The 16,923-nt window shown below is 42.3% G+C and overlaps 1 protein-coding gene across 2 annotated transcripts in view; it reads right to left on the minus strand.

The window, feature by feature from the left end:
* Window positions 1-16,923, minus strand: part of MYO16 (myosin XVI) — a 650,995-nt gene that overhangs the window by 332,412 nt on the left and 301,660 nt on the right. For both annotated transcript variants that reach the window (XM_075061501.1, XM_075061500.1), the window contains exon 8: window positions 458-533. In XM_075061501.1, coding sequence (XP_074917602.1) covers window positions 458-533 — 76 coding nt within the window. The remainder of the gene's footprint in view (window positions 1-457; window positions 534-16,923) is intronic.

Raw genomic sequence — 16,923 nt, forward strand, 5'->3', positions numbered from 1 at the left:
CCATGGTACCAGGGATGTGTTTAGCCTGGGGCTAACATACCTGTTCCTTACTACTTTACTGTAGCCATCTGGCCTTGCCCCATCACATCACCTATTCTATAACTTTAAGAAGACCCTTTAAGGGATTGGTCCTTGCATAATGCCACAGCTTCAGAACCCAAAGGTGAGAGGTGAAAAGCACCCCAACTACAACAATATCTTGTGAACACATAACCTCTCAGACCTTCTTGAGTCAGTCTCTTTGAAATTACATGATCCATTCTTGTGGTGGAATTATGCAGTAAAATTCCTTTTGAGGCATTCACATGCCTCCATACAAAACAACTTACTCTTTGCCTGGTGGGCTAAGACAACAGTATACAGATGACGAGTGAAGGATAGCACCATTTGCTGAGGAACAAATAAATTACTATCTCATTTATTAGCACATAAATAACACTAATGGATCATCACCCACCTGAGGCCTTTTCATCACTGCAACTGAGAAGACTGGGGTTTGCCTGATGCATCAACAGCAGTTTCACAAGGTTTGTCTAGAAAAGGAAAAAAAATGTTTTTGAAGTAACTAAAGTATGATGTGAATTTCACAGTTACAATTCAATTTAAAAGGTCTCTTTAGTCAGTACTTCCATACCATGGGAAGCCATATAGTGATATGGTCCTCCTGCTCCAACCAATCTTGGCTGTTTCTAAACTAAGAGGTGCACACAATGTACAATTCTTCCACAAGCCTAGGATTTCTTCTTCAAGTTTCAGTGTATTCCAGGCATACATACACTCTGCACATGCAGAGGTAATTCCCATCAGCAATGACAGATTAACATCTCCCACCTGCCATGGCCCGAATCCCAAACATTCCACACATTTAACCTAGAGCTTGTCAACACAAGGGTGTTAAAACAGATTAAAATGGGGAAGCTCTTGTGGCAGTCACTGAAATAAAGCACTTTTTGTGGACATTGCCAGGCATATGTTTGAGAGAGGCACCAACTACGATATTGACCAGTCCCAGATAACAAGCAAGGAGCTCAGGAGTAAATACATTAAATGAGGGACAAAAGGAGGCAATTTGGTACCATGTGACCTGTCTGTTTCATGATGAGCTGGACAAGATCCTACACAATTATAGCACAACTCATCTAAGACAGCATGTAGAGCCTGCTGGCTGCACTCTCCCTCACATCAGGGAAGACTAGCAAATCCCGCCAGAGGATGAGCAGGAAGATGCTGGAAAGGAGCAGTCCCTTGAAATCTAGGATCCTTTTGGGATCCAGGACCCTGACACTGTCCAGCTGGAAAGCCAGCTGCTGTTATACCTTGCTGCAATGCTTCCTGATTCCTATCCTGCATCAACTGAGCCTGAGTCCAGCCAGAAACTCAGGCCAGGGTCAAAGAGGCAGATTCTCCTGTAGGGAACTTTGCCATGTAAATACATTTTTTTTTACAATTTATTATTTATTATTACTATGCTATATTGCCTTTCTACCTTCTGTGCCAGGTGTCCCATGGCCACAGCCATTTCAGATGATCTTCTGAGTTTCCAGTCCCCACTTGCCTTCCTCCATCCAATGGCCCATACTGCTTATTCAGGCTCCCAGTACATGTTTCTAAAATGATGGCTGCTCTGTCCAGTCAATTTGCCTCTGTTTCATGCAAATGCCACAACTATCAACAGCTTTCTGGACTGTGGCATGGAAAGCACTTGCCCATCTGCCTATTTTCCTTTCTTCTTTCCTTGTCTGTCCTGCCCATTGAACAAACCACATGCCCCAGTGCCATTCACTAGCCCAAAATGGCAGCTGGCATACGGCGCAACTGCAGCCTCTACCCTACCCCACGTCCAGCGGCACATTTAAATAATGAAAAAAACACACTGTGGTTAGAGGAAAAGACATTTGGCTAGTGTTTACAATTTACATGAGGTAGGCATAGACATTGAGTTTTCGGTAAAAATACCAGTTACAAACAGTACTTTTCCCTGCTGAGTTTGAAATGCCCTGTAACACATATTCTAGCTGGCAATCATTGCAGGACCGAATTTTTTTTCTGCATTTTCTGCATCTCTGCAGGAGAAATAAAGCAGAACTTAAGCCTGAGGAATTGTTCGATTTTGGTTTGCACATTATAGGACAGGGATTGGCAACCTTTGGCACATGGCCCATCAGAGAAAGCTGCTGGTGAGCCAGGATGGTTTGTTTACCTGCAGCATCCGCAGCTTCAGCCAATAGCAGCTCCCACTGGCCACAGTTCACCATTCCAGGCCAATGGGGGCTGTGGGAAGAGTGGCCAGCACATCCCTCGGCTTGCACCACTTCTCGCAGCCCCCAGTGGCTGGAACGATGAACTGCCGGCAGTGGGAGGTGTGATCAGCTGAACCTGTGGACGCTGCAGGTAAACAAACTGTTCCGGCCCAACAGCGGCTTTCCCTGATGGGCTGCGTGCTAAAGGTTGCAGATCCCTGGTCTATCCCAACCTCCTCCCCTGCCTCCACAGATTAGGAACAGGATGTAGCTACATATGTTCAATCATAAGACTCAAAATACAAACAATAGGCATTCCTGACAATATTCCCCCAGGTGTTAGCATTCTCTAAGAGATGCCTTGCAGGCTGATTGAATTGCCTCAGCCTCTCCACTATTGTTAAAGGTTTTCCTCCTTGGTCTCACAAATACTGTGCACAACACTGCATGCAGCTATAATGGTCAGGCTGTTTTTTTTTTCTGCTGCTTTCAAACAATTCCTAAGCCATGCCACCTGCCTCTCAAACAGCCAGATGCACACTCTACAACCACAAGGCAACTACACCGGCGATGGTTAAAATGTTCCTTTTTTCTGTCCCAGCAGCCTGGTACAGCTTCATTACTCAGGGCATCAGAGGGTAAGCTGGGGACCCCAGAATAACCAGACCAAACACTGAATCCTTAATGTCCATAGTGGTCCTGGGGGCAAACGGTTCTTTTTCCATTAATTCATATATAACTGAGTTCCAAAAGATCGTCAGATGGACCCTTCCAGACCACCACAACAGGGTTACAGACAAAAAAGCAGGTGGTCTGGAAGGGTCCATCTGACGATCTTTTGGAACTCAATACTGTTTAACTGTTTTTTTGTCTATAAACACGCTGCGGTGATCAACCAAACCTTTGAGCACCAGGGAGAAACACCACGTCCTATTTATAAATTCTACTCCCTCAGTTCACATAAACCACTGCTGTGCATTCACATGATGCAGACTGAAAGTGGAACAGGCATCCCATGTGCATGCTATTGGTACATACTGTGAGTTACCAGATGCACATCAAAAAGCTTCACATTAAACTCCCTGTGCAGACACACCCTGACTCTGTACTAACTCTGTACTGTCACTGCCAAACTAGGGAACTGAATCATAGCCATTACAAAAGGAAACCTGTTCTTTATTGCTAAGAGAAATTGGGATGTTTGCCTTATGTTTATCAGCTCCTTTGATAGTAATAGTAAAAATTATCTTGACACAATATCGCACTGTCAACAGAAGAATGTTTCCACTCCTCTTGCAAGAGTGCCGCAAACAAATTTTTTTTGATGTTCCTGCCATTGTATTGTACTGTAGCCTCTTAAGATATTCGTACAGCAAACGCTGCTTGTACATTGTCTACTCTGACAAATGGAATGATTAGAAAGAAAGAAGTAAGAAATGGCACTAAGAAGGGGTAGGGAACATACAGAGCACATGGATACACAGCTGAAAAAAGAAGAGAGGTCTTTTGGGTAGTTTGGAATATATGGTAAAAGGTACAATGCTCACAAAATAAACACAACCAGGCAGTTGAGGACTAAATGAACAAAGGTAGATAGACAGAAAATAAAAGATTCCTTAGACTTTTCAAACTTTTTGAATTAGTGACCCCTTTCACATAGCAAGTCTCTGAGTGTGACCCCATCTTATATGTTAAAAATGGTGGGGGGCATAATTTAATTTAATGAGGGCTGGGAATTGTCAGCCCCACGGAGCTAATAGCTTGTGACCCCCATGTAACCACCTTGTGACTGCCTGAGGGGTCACAATCCCCAGTTTGAGAATCCCGGCTTTAGATTAAACTAAGAAAAGATCTAAAGAAAAATGAGATCTGGATGGGATGCCAGCAGAAGGCTAGTAGCATAGATGCAACTTGTCGTGGAAGGAACAGTTTGATGGCAAAAAAGATTAGTGACAGGGAAATTGTTCCGAAAGAAATAATACAAATACTAGGAAGACACAAACAAGTTAATAAAAAAATAGAAGAACGGCAGGGCCGGTGCAAGGATATTTTGCGCCCTAGGCGAAACTTCCATCTTGCGCCCCCCCCCGCCCCCCAAATCACATACACTATACACAATACACGGTCACAGAGTAACATGTTATAATTTAGAATTTATGTTTCTGCGCTTTAAGTTTAGCAAATTTAGAAACAAGTTCCTCCAAGTCAATGCTGTGAGCAATGTCATGTTCTAGTGACAAGGTAGATAGCCCAACAAGTCTTTGTTGCAACATTGATGTTCGCATGTATGTTTTTATCAACTTGATTTGAGAAGCTTTGCTTACCATTTGCTAACAGTAACGTGGGAGAGTCAAGAGGATGCTAAGAGCAATAACTGTGTTAAGGGACATATTCTGTCAGCATGGGGTGTCACGGGCCTGTTGGGGAGGGTTTCCAGCTCAGAGGGACTGGGCTCGGAGCTGGGGGTCAGGGCTGTGGGGGGGATGGGGTTAGGGGGGTGCCTGGGGGCACTGGGGCAGCTCAGCTCTACAGGCTGCTGTTCTCTCCAGCCATCCAGGCACAAGGGGAGTAGGAGCAGGGACCAGCCAAGGACCTAGGGGGCAGGAGCACAGACACCTGAAGCCAAGCTGTGGGGAAGCACTTACTTACCTTGCCCAACGCATGAGCATTGGGGTCCTTTTTCTTCCTCCGCTCTACTAGATCACAGCTGAGGCTCTTTTCTTCTCCATGCCCCTCGCTGGGGCTGACGTGGAGGCTGAGCCAGGGGCAGCCCACGCTTTCCTCCAGAAGCTCTGGTGTCCCGCTGCCCTCGCAGGGCTCCTGCCACGTGCCCTAAGCAGAGCTGCGCAGCTCTGCCCAGCTGCCGACGCCCCAGCCGGCAACGAGAAAAATTGCATAGGCTGGAGCCCCTGCTCTGGGAGGGAGAGGGATTCTGAGCCTTTGCCTGCAGCCCAGGGATTCTCCTGGGTCAGCGCGTCGCGGGCAGCCAGAACCTCTGGGCTGCCGCGGCGGCACCCTGACCCAGGGGGGGCTCTGGGCTGCTGGCTGCCGTGGCGACGCCCTGACCCAGAGGTCACCCTGGGCTACCGGCAGCCACTGCTGCCGGCAGCTCAGACTCCCTCTCTGTCCCAGCAGCAGCGGCTGCTCAACCATTTAAAAAAAAATTTGGGGGCGCCGCTTTTTGGTGCCCCCAAATCTTGGAGCCCTAGGCAACCGCCTAGTCCGCCTAAATGGTTGCACCAGCCCTAAGAATGGGGAATTACTTGATAAATGCAAAGCAGGCAAATATTGTTTATGGAATAATGCTAAAATAATTTCTTTCTAAGACTACTTCAAGCTCCTCCCCTTTCTAATTCTGGTTTTCCTTTCTGGTAGTAGCAGCAGGGACAGCAACTGTAATAGTGAATTCCAAATCCAATTAGCCCTGTTCATGAGTTAGAACCCCAACAAATCTTTGTGTGTTTTTCCACTACAAATGACATCTACCCTGCTTAGTCACTGAGCAGACTAAATCAGCAGCAATTGCATAATCTCTTTAACAGTGATTCTAGAAAGAAGTAGTGGTAGTACTAAAACATTTATTTTATTCTCTTTCAATTCAGGAAGAATAGGCAGCTTCTGGGGTAAGTCTAAATTTTGGTCTTGGGCCATGCTGCAATGTCAGTGCTTCTTGCTGTTGAAATTATTCCAGCAGGAAATCCTTGATGCACATCACTAAGGCTAAGTTATTCAGGTCACTGCTAATTTCAATTACTTTGTAACTCCTGCTCCTGAATAGTGAATGCTGGCTGCTTTGGTTTGAAACTAATTTCATTTACATGCTTTAGAAGCAGGAGGTTAAAATCCAGTTGGCATATCTCTTCACAGAATAGGGCTGCATCCACAAAGGAACGAATTTCTACAATAACTACAGTATGCCAATCCTAGGAAACACACAGTTTTCTGAAAATGCCTCCTTCTGCAGGTATGTCAATTCTATGGAGACTATGACTAAAGTAGAGATAATTAACGTAACATGAACTGTAATATCTAATGATACATTATAGATCCTACAGACAAAAAGACATATAACTGTGGATCTATCCTTAGCAAATCAAATAATTTTAACTCTTGTTTTTCCTAATGTGGTTGTGCCAAATACTATATGTGAAAAGAATATCTTCATAAGGAATGGTTGTGTGCTTATTATTTTTAAATTATTTTTAAACTTACATTTGTAAAAGGTATGAAGTTCCTCAAGGGACTAACTCTCCCCTCCAGCCCACACTTCCTGGGAGGAGGTGGCAGACAGGTGTTAGGAGGCTTATTCCTTCACCGTCTCACTTCCCTGGTCCTTCTCGCATGAACAGAGAGCAACAATACCCGAAGTCCCAAAGGCGCAAACAATTCGATGTTTATGGGGGTGAACTTCCAGCAAGCATGATTCCAGTTTCCTTCCTTAGTGTCCCCCTTCCCAGCTCTGACACCACAGAGCCTTGCCTGTGTCCCTGTTCCTGTTCCCATCCCCTGTTCCTATTTTCCCCTTTAGCAAGACATGATTTTAATTCCCCCATCCCCAGTCCCTGTTCCCACTTCCCCCTTACTTCCTGACTGACTGCGGACTATATAGTAAAACCTGCGTTTTGCTTAGCTATTCCTTAACCAATTATTTTACTGAAATTTAACTAACCGATCATAACATATTATAACATGGTTATTTAACCAACTATATTCCACCACCCTCATTGGTTTACACCCAACAAAATTAATTATACAGCAGACAGAAACAATTGCAGAATGAGACAGAGACCATCCAAATAAACATACAAAACAATACAGAAGTGAGGATTTCACAACTACATCTATACAGACATAAGGGTTTTCCAGCTGTGTCTATTGATAAGTGAGTTCTTGCCAGACAGGATGCTATCAAACTAAGTTTCCTTTTACATCTTCTAGGCTCTACCTTTCCTCTGGAGGTAGTAGGAATATCAGGACAGGACTGTATTCCTAATAGCCCAATAGCATCTTATTTCAATGTGACTAGTTTGGAATGTGAGGATGTGACAATACACTTCCCAGCTTATGGCTGCCTAACTACATCTTAGCTGAAGACCTTAGCCTGTCACAATAAGAGAAGGCCATTACACAGACAGTGATCTTTGATTCTTTCTTTTATATCTCTGTAACTAGCTAAGTGATAAGAATACACCTAAATTGTTAAAGTATAGGCCTTTACAGACAGGCCTAAATATCTATATCCTAACAGAGTTGTTTCATTTGCTTTTGTTGGCAAATTCTGTCAGTTTTTCATTTGTCCAGAACACATCAAATTTGCAACTTGTTGATATACATTCTTCTCTTACTGAATAATTACAATCTTACATAAGAGAAACACACACACATGCACCTATGCAGGTGAATTACACTTGGGTGTAAGTGAAACAAAATACGTTCCTCAATCAGCAGTCAGAACACTGGGTAGTGCTATGACTCTCTTCACAATCACCACTCCAGTCCCTGGACAGGACCAAGTGTCACAATCCTTGTGCATCCCATTGTGGCCATTTGGCTACTGAATCTGAATGTCAATGTGGATTCAGTGGCTACACCTCCGAATCTTTCCCCTGGACTACCCTCAACTCCCCATTTCACGTTAGTTAATGTACAGCTAGCACAAATCTCACTTCTAGTACACAGACTGTGCACAAATCACCCATTGCTCTGCAGGGTACAGTGGAACAATGGGTTTTCTGCTCTGCTGAGAGCCTTGATATTGATAGATAAATTTCACTCTATATGCAAACCTCTCAATAATATCAGTTTTCAGTCTCCACAGTTTTTAACCACTGCTTTATTAAATATTATAAATGTTCAATGTCAGATTTATTCTTTTAATAATAAGCTCTCACTACATGCATGAAAGATACTACCAATTATATCAATGTACAATGATATGTACATAGAGGGAAATCAGAATATCTGAGTCTAGATCCATGTTGCAGATCTGAATGGATAATATTTTTTCTAAATTACTGAATATTTGGGGCTTGTCTATTCATTGAATTACTGTGCTGGCAATTACAATCTAAGTTGTAAATCTCCAGCAAAACCAGCTTACTGCACAGTAACTCACTATCTGGATACTGCTATAGAACAGTGAAAGTCACTGAGTATGGCTTAGAGCATGGGTAGACTAGCGAGCTTACAGTGGCACAGCTGTAGTAATGCAGCTGTGCGGACATAAGATGGCTCGTGTAGCTGCTCTATGCCAACGGGAGAGAGCTCTCCCATCAACATAAAACCCACTCATGAGTGGCGGTAACTATGTCGTCAGGAGAAGCTCTCCTGCCGATATAGCACTGTACATGCCGGGCTTCTGTCGGTGTTACTTATGTCGCTCGGGAGGGGGGGGGTTCTGACACCCTTGAGTGACATAAGTTATACTGACAAAAGTGGTAGTGTAGACAAGTCCTTTGTGTGCTATGCTTTCAGCTACCATGCTTAGTCTGAAACAACAGTAAGTCAAAGCTAACTACAGAGCTTGTAGCGTGCAGTAGCAGGATCCACATGGTGAACTAGGGTTAGGGTACTTGTACATGGACGGAATAAAATCCCTGTGACATGGTCACAGCTGGCCTGGATAAGCTGACTCAGGCTCCCAGCACTCAGGTTGTGGAGCTAAAAATTGCTACGTTGATGTTCAGGCTTGAGCTGGAGCCCGAGCTCTAGGACCCTCCACCCTCAGTCTACAGCCTGAGCCCAAATGTCTACAAAGCAATTTTTCAGCCCTCAAGCACAATCCCTGCAAGCTCAAGTGAGCTGACCCAGGCCAGCCCCAGGTATTTTTATCCCTGTGTAGATATACCCTGCATGCACGGCAGGCTAGTAAGCTGTAGATTTATACCTCAACTTAACGCACACTAATTCTCCATACAGGCAAGCCCTTAGAACACTTTGGAAGCACTACTTGTCCCCAAAATATTTTTTTTAAGTAAGTCAGATCTGTTCTCATGTCCTTTGCTGGCTAAACTCCCACAGAAGTATTTTTGACATTTTACAGGACTGCTGCAGTCCATTTCATGCCTGTATAATATTAAATAAAACCACAGCATAGATAAGTCATAAACAGAATGATTAAGAAGAGGTCTATTATTAGTATTTATATTACAATAGCATCTAACTTCCCAAATGAAATTAGGGCCTCAGTTCAGGCTGATATATTCTCAATGAGTTTACAGTCTAATCTAAGTAGACCAGTCAGGCAAAATATGGGAGAAAGAAAGTACTATTATCCCTATTTTAAAGATGAAGAATTGTGGCGCAGAGTTTAAACTACCTGCCCATGGTCATACAGGAAGTTTGCGGCAGCACTGTGATTAAACCCAGATTTTGTAGGTCCTAACTTTAAAACCATCATAGAATATCAGGGTTGGAAGGGACCTCAGGAGGTCATCTAGTCCAACTCCCTGCTCAAAGCAGGACCAATTCCCAACTAAATCATCCCAGCCAGGGCTTTGTCAAGCCTGACCTTAAAAACCTCTAAGGAAGGAGATTCCACCACCTCCCTAGGTAACCCATTCCAGTGCTTCACCACCCTCCTAGTGAAAAAGTTTTTCCTAATATCCAACCTAAACCTCCCCCACTGCAACTTGAGACCATTACTCCTTGTTCTGTCATCTGGTACCATTGAGAACAGTCTAGATCCATCCTCTTTGGAACCCCCTTTCAGGTAGTTGAAAGCAGCTATCAAATCCCCCCTCATTCTTCTCTTCTGCAGACTAAACAATCCCAGTTCCCTCAGCCTCTCCTCATAAGTCATGTGCTCCAGCCTCCTAATCATTTTTGTTGCCCTCTGCTGGACTCTTTCCAATTTTTCCACATCCTTCCTGTAGTGTGGGGCCCAAAACTGGACACAGTACTCCAGATGAGGCCTCGCCAATGTTGAATAGAGGGGAATGATCACATCCCTCAATCTGCTGGCAATGCCCCTACTTATACAGCCCAAAATGCCGTTAGCCTTCTACTCAAGTAAGAAAAAAATATTGTTTTATATTATTCGAAAAAGTTTCTACGTCCACTGCACCCAATTTTTATCCTATAACTCAATTCAGTGACATACACCAGAAATCAGGCCAGCTCAGCACAGATAATGATATACATTGTGTTTGTAGCCAGCCCAAAGTGGCATATAAAATTACATTCTATTATACAAGAACACAGTAATCAGTGTGATTGACTCTAGTTGAATCAATTACTTCAAATATATTTATATCTTTGGTGGTGAAAAGCCTCACAGGTTAACAACATCTTTAAATACATTCTGTATGCTAAACATGACTCGTGCAGTGATGGCACTGAAGTATATTTGTGCTTAACCTGCATGAAAAATACCTAGGCAGCAGAATCTGGTACAGTTTAGTAATTAGCCTGCTTCACAAATCAGTAAGTAAAGCATTAAAAGAATTTAATTCAGGAGTGATAAAGGAAATAATCAGCTTCTCAGGATGAGGCGGGGATAAACACAGCATAGGAAAAGTGTAGAGATATTCTTCAAATGATATGTTTTAATCAGTTGCATAGTGAACAAAAAAATCACAATTAAAAATATCTGAAAAGATCTGAGAATAACTATAGGCATTTTATATGAATGGAACTGAAAAACAAATCATTCTTATCTGTGATTTTAAATCCTGTCAGCACAGTAGTATTGCTATATTCAATTTAGAAGACAAATCTATTATAGAAATAATATTGAAAAGCCAGTATAATGCTTATGAACAGTTTCATTCCAAGGTCCCTTTACGTCCAGATAGAGATATCAAAGGGCTACTGTTATTTACAATACTTAGGGACTGAATTGCATGTAAAAGTTGGGAAACATTTGGAAAACCTAATACATTAAAATACATATTTAATTTTTATTGGTAATTGGAAATAAATATTTCCCTACATTACTTGCAATCCAAATACTATAGTACGGTTCTAGTACTTGAATACTTGTTTACATAATGATAAACCAACCACCGAATTGCTGGGACTAAAAAAAGCTCCTATGAGTTTGCGACAGTGAGCAGCAACCTGCTTAACTGCTGGTAGCCCTTATGATTGATAGCAGTTAGTAGCCATTAGGGGAAAACAGACACCTCACCTACACCGTAGCTTGAACTTTTGAACTGTCTTCCCTTTTCAGCCTTGTGGCAGCTGAAGCTGGTCCCAAACCAGTTTTTGCTGCCCAGATAGCAGAAGTGCAGAGTTTGTTAACCACCAATGAAATGGTAACACGACCGAAGCCTGTGTGTAGGTGTGTATAAAAGATCTCTGGTTTTTGTATGGAGTAGAGTCTTTGTACCAAGGTGCAAAACTCTCCTTTCTTCTGCAGAATAAAGCAACTTTACCTTATCCCTGTCTGGCTGTTATTGGCTCTCAGCTAGGCGGACCCGACATTTCGGTAACAAGTTGGTTATTCCATAATTATGCAGCACAGAATTTCTGTCACCTTTCCTTTGATGCATCTGGCTCTAGCCTATCTTAGGCCTGGTTGACACTAGAAAATTAGGTCGGCATAACTATGTCTCTCAGGGGTGTTAAGCCAATCTAAATTCTCATGTGACGGCACTCAGATGGAAGAATTCTTCCATCAACCTAACTACTGCCTCTCGGGAGGTGGATTAACTACACCAGTGGGAAAAACCCTCCTGTTGGTGCAGGTAATTTCTACACTGAAGAGTTACAACTATGCTGCTGTAGAGTTTTAAGTATAGACAAACCCTTAGAGACAGGATATAGAACTAGGTGGACTACTGGTTGAAACTGGATAAGCAATTCTCGTGCTCTTGAAACCTCACAATGAAACTGGATAGTCTATTTTTATTGTCCAAGGCAAGCATCCCAACAGACATCCAGTCCTTAGACTGACATTTACAAAGAAACAGCAACAACCGATGTAGTGAGATGGGTGATAGATGATCAGTGTTATTTTAAATAGAGTAATAGTGAATCATATCTAAATCAACTTGTCCTTGAAGAGACAACAAACAAGTTATATTTTCCATAGATGCTTTCAATGCTATGGTATCAGGCCTTTCTTGGTTTGATGAAGTGATCAGTGGAAGAAAGCACCACTTCCCATTTCCACAGCCTACATTAATTTAATTAGGGAGCGACCTGGCATCGCTATAATTACTAAGGTGCTTCTTCTAAAAGTCAAGTTAATTTCCTTAAATTTCTTTTCAGTGCCCAAGTACATATAATAATATATCTGAGGCCACTGATGCACTAATACTTTTTTTTTTAGAAGAGACTTTTTCTATCATCAAAGTTAATTGGCAGAACAAAGCAAAGCCCTACACTCAACTTGATGGCATTTCTCTGTTTGGGTGTAGTGCAATAATTTTTAAACTCTACTTCTGATCAATTCCAAAAATTTTAAGGAATACTCTAGACATCAGTGGACAGAACCCTATTGATCTGGTGAAAACTGGAACACTGGAAGGGAAAAATAAATGGAGGACATACAGAGCCCCTGGCATCTGGTTACAGATCCAGCAACTTCAACCAGGTCAATTGTCTATAAACCAAAGAACCAGCTGACATCTGCCATCAGCACCTTCCAGCACAAAACTCTCCAACTCTCCCCCTCCATTCAGGCTTGTCCATTGTCTCAATAGAGTTTAAAATGTTGACAATCTGAATGACTTGGAGGGGGAGAGAAATAGGGGGCATACAGAACCACTGGCATGTGGAGGGAGAATGGGGACACAGAACCTCTGGCATGTGGCAGAGGATGAAATGGGAGGAGACATGGAATCCATGTCAAAATATGCTGTTTTTATGAAGTTTTCATTGAAAAATTGAGAGTGAGAGAGAAATCTCTCACAGTCAAGGGAGACCCAGGTTCAGCTCCCTATTGTGCCTGATGTAGAGTACAGGTTTTCATCCCAGATCACTTTGAATTAGGAATAACAGGTCAGTGCCCTAAAACATCTGGAAAGACAGTGAGACACCCCTCTCTAAAGGTTTTGGGTTTGTTCTAATGTGAAATGAAAACAAATTTCAAAACCCCCAAGTTGCTGCAAAACAAAATTGCCATCCTCCAGCCAGCTCTACTCTTGGGTCTATCTTCAAGGAAGGCAATCAAGAATTCTGTTGTCCTGAGTACAGGGTGGTGAGATACCTGACTAGAATGAGCAGGTGTAACCTATGAAGCTTAGTGTATGAATCTCTACTGCATGAGTTAAAAGCCACATGGCTCTTAACCAGTATTGTAGAAGACTTGTCAATCCTAGATGGTCTAGGTACCACTAGAGTGGGACAGAGCCCCATACCAAGCAGGCATGTATCACACTGGCTCTTGTCTGAGCTACTTGTAATAGATAGAAGACAAGCACTCTGTAAGCTCAAAAGCTTGTCTCTCTCACCAGCAGAAGTTGGTCCAATGAAAGATATTAGTTCACCCACCTTGTCTCTGAAATATGTACAGACAGCAACAGCAGGAGTCAGAGGAACTACTGCCAATTGACAGCTTTGTATGTCCCTCCCTCATAAGCTCCTCCCAAGGCAGACTCTGCTGCCTTCATTTCCCTATGCCCCTTCCCTAGAGGGACCGGCATCCGGCAGGCTGAGCCAGGGCCTGAATCTACCTGAATCCAAATGCTACCCATAATACCAAGCCCTGCATTCACTGGATGATCATAGCATGTGTAGTTAAGGATAGAGGCTATACACACATACAGTCTACTACAGTATATCTTTGCACACTAGCTCCTATAAAAGAATGTCCACCTGGAAAAACAGTTTGCAAATTGCAAATGGAGACATTTGTCCTCCCAGGAAACTTTACAAGGAAATCAAGAGTGACTCATTAATGGGAGCGATGTTTATGACACAAGGAGCCAAGAAAACATAAACATATGGACAGGAAAAGCACAGAAGGTGGATCATCCACTCTGAATAGTTTTACTTACAACTACCTAAACAAGGGGTAAGAAACTGAAAACAGACAGTTAAGGAATAAGCCTGGATAAACAAATGAAATGCAGCAGACTAATATTATAAAGCCCACCACACGTTAAAGGTTAGCTAAGTTACATAGCTAAGGTTATGGTGCACAAATATTGTTCAGCTTGTAGCCAGTAAGGCCTATTGGCACAGATAAGAGACTCCAATGACAGGACAGAAGACAGGATGCATGAAACAGTGAAATTCCTCAGGAACCACTGCAGCTGAGCTTGTGAAGTCAGCTCTAAACCGTTACTAGATCATGTTTTCGTTTCTTTGTTCTCAGCTGGAGTACTTCTGAGAAGAGCAGGTTCAACTGTCCTGATAAGTGTCTCTCCTCTGTTGGTCTCTGATCTGGTATTTTCTCCCTAAGTAGTATACAGGATCTAAAGCCTCTGTGGGTATGTCTACACTGCTGATGGCAGCAAACAGCCCAGCGTGGATAGACAGCTCAGGCTCGCAAGGCCACTCAACCCCCTGGCTCTGAGCTCATGCGGCTAGCCTGCATCTCTGCCACAGCAGCAACATCCACATTGTTACTTTTAATATGCTAGCTTGAGCACCACTAGTAGGAGTCTTGTCTACTCGGGCTGGGAGGCTCACTCTGAGCTTCAATGTATACACATCCTCTGTAGCTGCTGACGCATGGTAAGATACTAGCTCTGGCTGAGGCCTTTATTCCTCACAGGTTTCCCTTAATGACTCTCCCAAGCTTCAGTGTTACACTCTCCCAGCCTTTTTTCCTCCTTTCCCATTTGGGACACACTTGTTAAAGCTGTAATTTCAGAAAACTGCAGATTTTATGCAAATTATAAAATATACTGGCTTGCATATTGAATGGCTATGCATTACCTAATTTACATATCTTCCCAACTATCAAATCCTTCCCTTCCTCACTCCTGATCCCTGTCCAAATTCCACTGTAGGCTCAGAGATTAGACAGGTGATATCTCAGCAGTGCTCTACCCAAGCTCTGCCCCACATCTCAGAATTTCCTGCCTCAAAACAAAAATATTTACATGATTAAGGAATCTAAGCTGTTGCTTTCTTGTCTCCAAAGTCCTAGGAAATTCAAACTGCCCCATAACTGCCTCAGAACAAAGCTTCAAATAATATATAAAAATCAACATTTCCCCCTACTCCTCTCCTTCTGGTTCCCTGCTTCAAGTTTCTTCCAAGTTCCTTTGAATTCTTGAATACATATTGTGCTGTACAATGCTTGGTACTCTGAAAACTCAGGTTCTAGGTATCTCAAAGTGGGCACCCAAAATTAGTGAACACTTTTGACCTTAATTGTTCTGTGCTTCAGATTCCCCAGGTGCAAAATGGGGATATCATCACCCCTTCACCTCACGGGCTTTTGTGAAAATAAATTAATTAAAGTCTGTCAAGTACTTAGATACTATAGTGGTGAGCTCTATAGAAAAGCCCATGAGGAAAAAAAAAGATCATTGGAGCAGGGTTGAAAAGCATGCAGTAAATTAAACGTGGGGCTGCCCATTAAACAGTAAGGAAAAAACAAAATATTGAATAGCTGCTCATTAAGTGAATATCTATTCTATGCTCTAAATGAAGCTTGATGTCCTTTGGGAAAAATAGTATGTGATCATGTAATTAAAGACTGTATCATAATACATAGTCCAAAGAGTGGCTGATTCCATAATGTTCTTTAACTTTATGTGTGTGTGTAATTAATATCTATGTTGATGTGAGAGTTATTACATCAAGTATATCAAGGACAGCTCACTTATATTGATCACTGAGGTGCTGTGATGGTCAAACAGCAATGTAAAATGCATTAACTTAATGTCACACAAATTAACATATTTAGTTGAAAGTCTTGAACTATTTCCTAAAAACTATGCCTGCACATAGTCTGAATTTAATGCATAGAAGTGTATGTCTGTTTCAATGTCATCTTATATTGTGTTAAACCCTCTCTGCTTGTCTTAGCATTATATGTCTACAATTAGCTTTTGAAAGTTGTATTGAAATCTTCTGAAAAAAGGAGAGAGAGAGAGAGAGAGAGAGACAGAGGATGAACAAAGAAACCCAACAGTGGTTCTCTGGCTTGAGGGAAATCAACAGAATATAATCTGAAGGGAAATGCTGACACTGTTTCTGAGGATCATCATGTTTGCTGAAAAGAGAGACCAAATGGAAGAGTGTGATTTATACCTGGATAAAAGATTCTCTAGATTTCCTGACCATAAATGAAAGATTCCAACTGCTTGACAAGGAAAATATATATTCTCTGAGTAACTATACTCTATTCAGTTTGAAATAATGAACAATTCCTACCCACTTGGGTTTAATTCAGTGAAAAATATCTTGGAATGTGTTTGCAGAATCTCTGAAATTGAATTTGGGGGAAACTCTGCCTTGATATGCAAGCTAGTGACAGTGTAAAACTGAGTATATTCCACCCCCCTTTTTTTTTTAACTTTCAGGTCTATTGTTACAATGTTGAAATATGGTAATTTAATGATCTGTGTACATTTATTTCAATATGGAGGTTAGCAGGGCCATAGCAACAAAGAACGTGGCCCCCTCCGAACATATGTCCAGGGCCCCTTACAATGCAGAAACTGGAATGCGGTATTTATTTTATACAATATACAGGGTTCATATTATGTATACATAGGCCTACAGTGTACATGTATTCCGTATTTACGCAAAGCGCTTCTTTCGAGCCTTGTTCTCC

This window comes from Chelonoidis abingdonii, chromosome 1 (genome assembly GCF_003597395.2).
Source record: "Chelonoidis abingdonii isolate Lonesome George chromosome 1, CheloAbing_2.0, whole genome shotgun sequence".
Classification (NCBI taxonomy): Eukaryota; Metazoa; Chordata; order Testudines; family Testudinidae; genus Chelonoidis; species Chelonoidis abingdonii.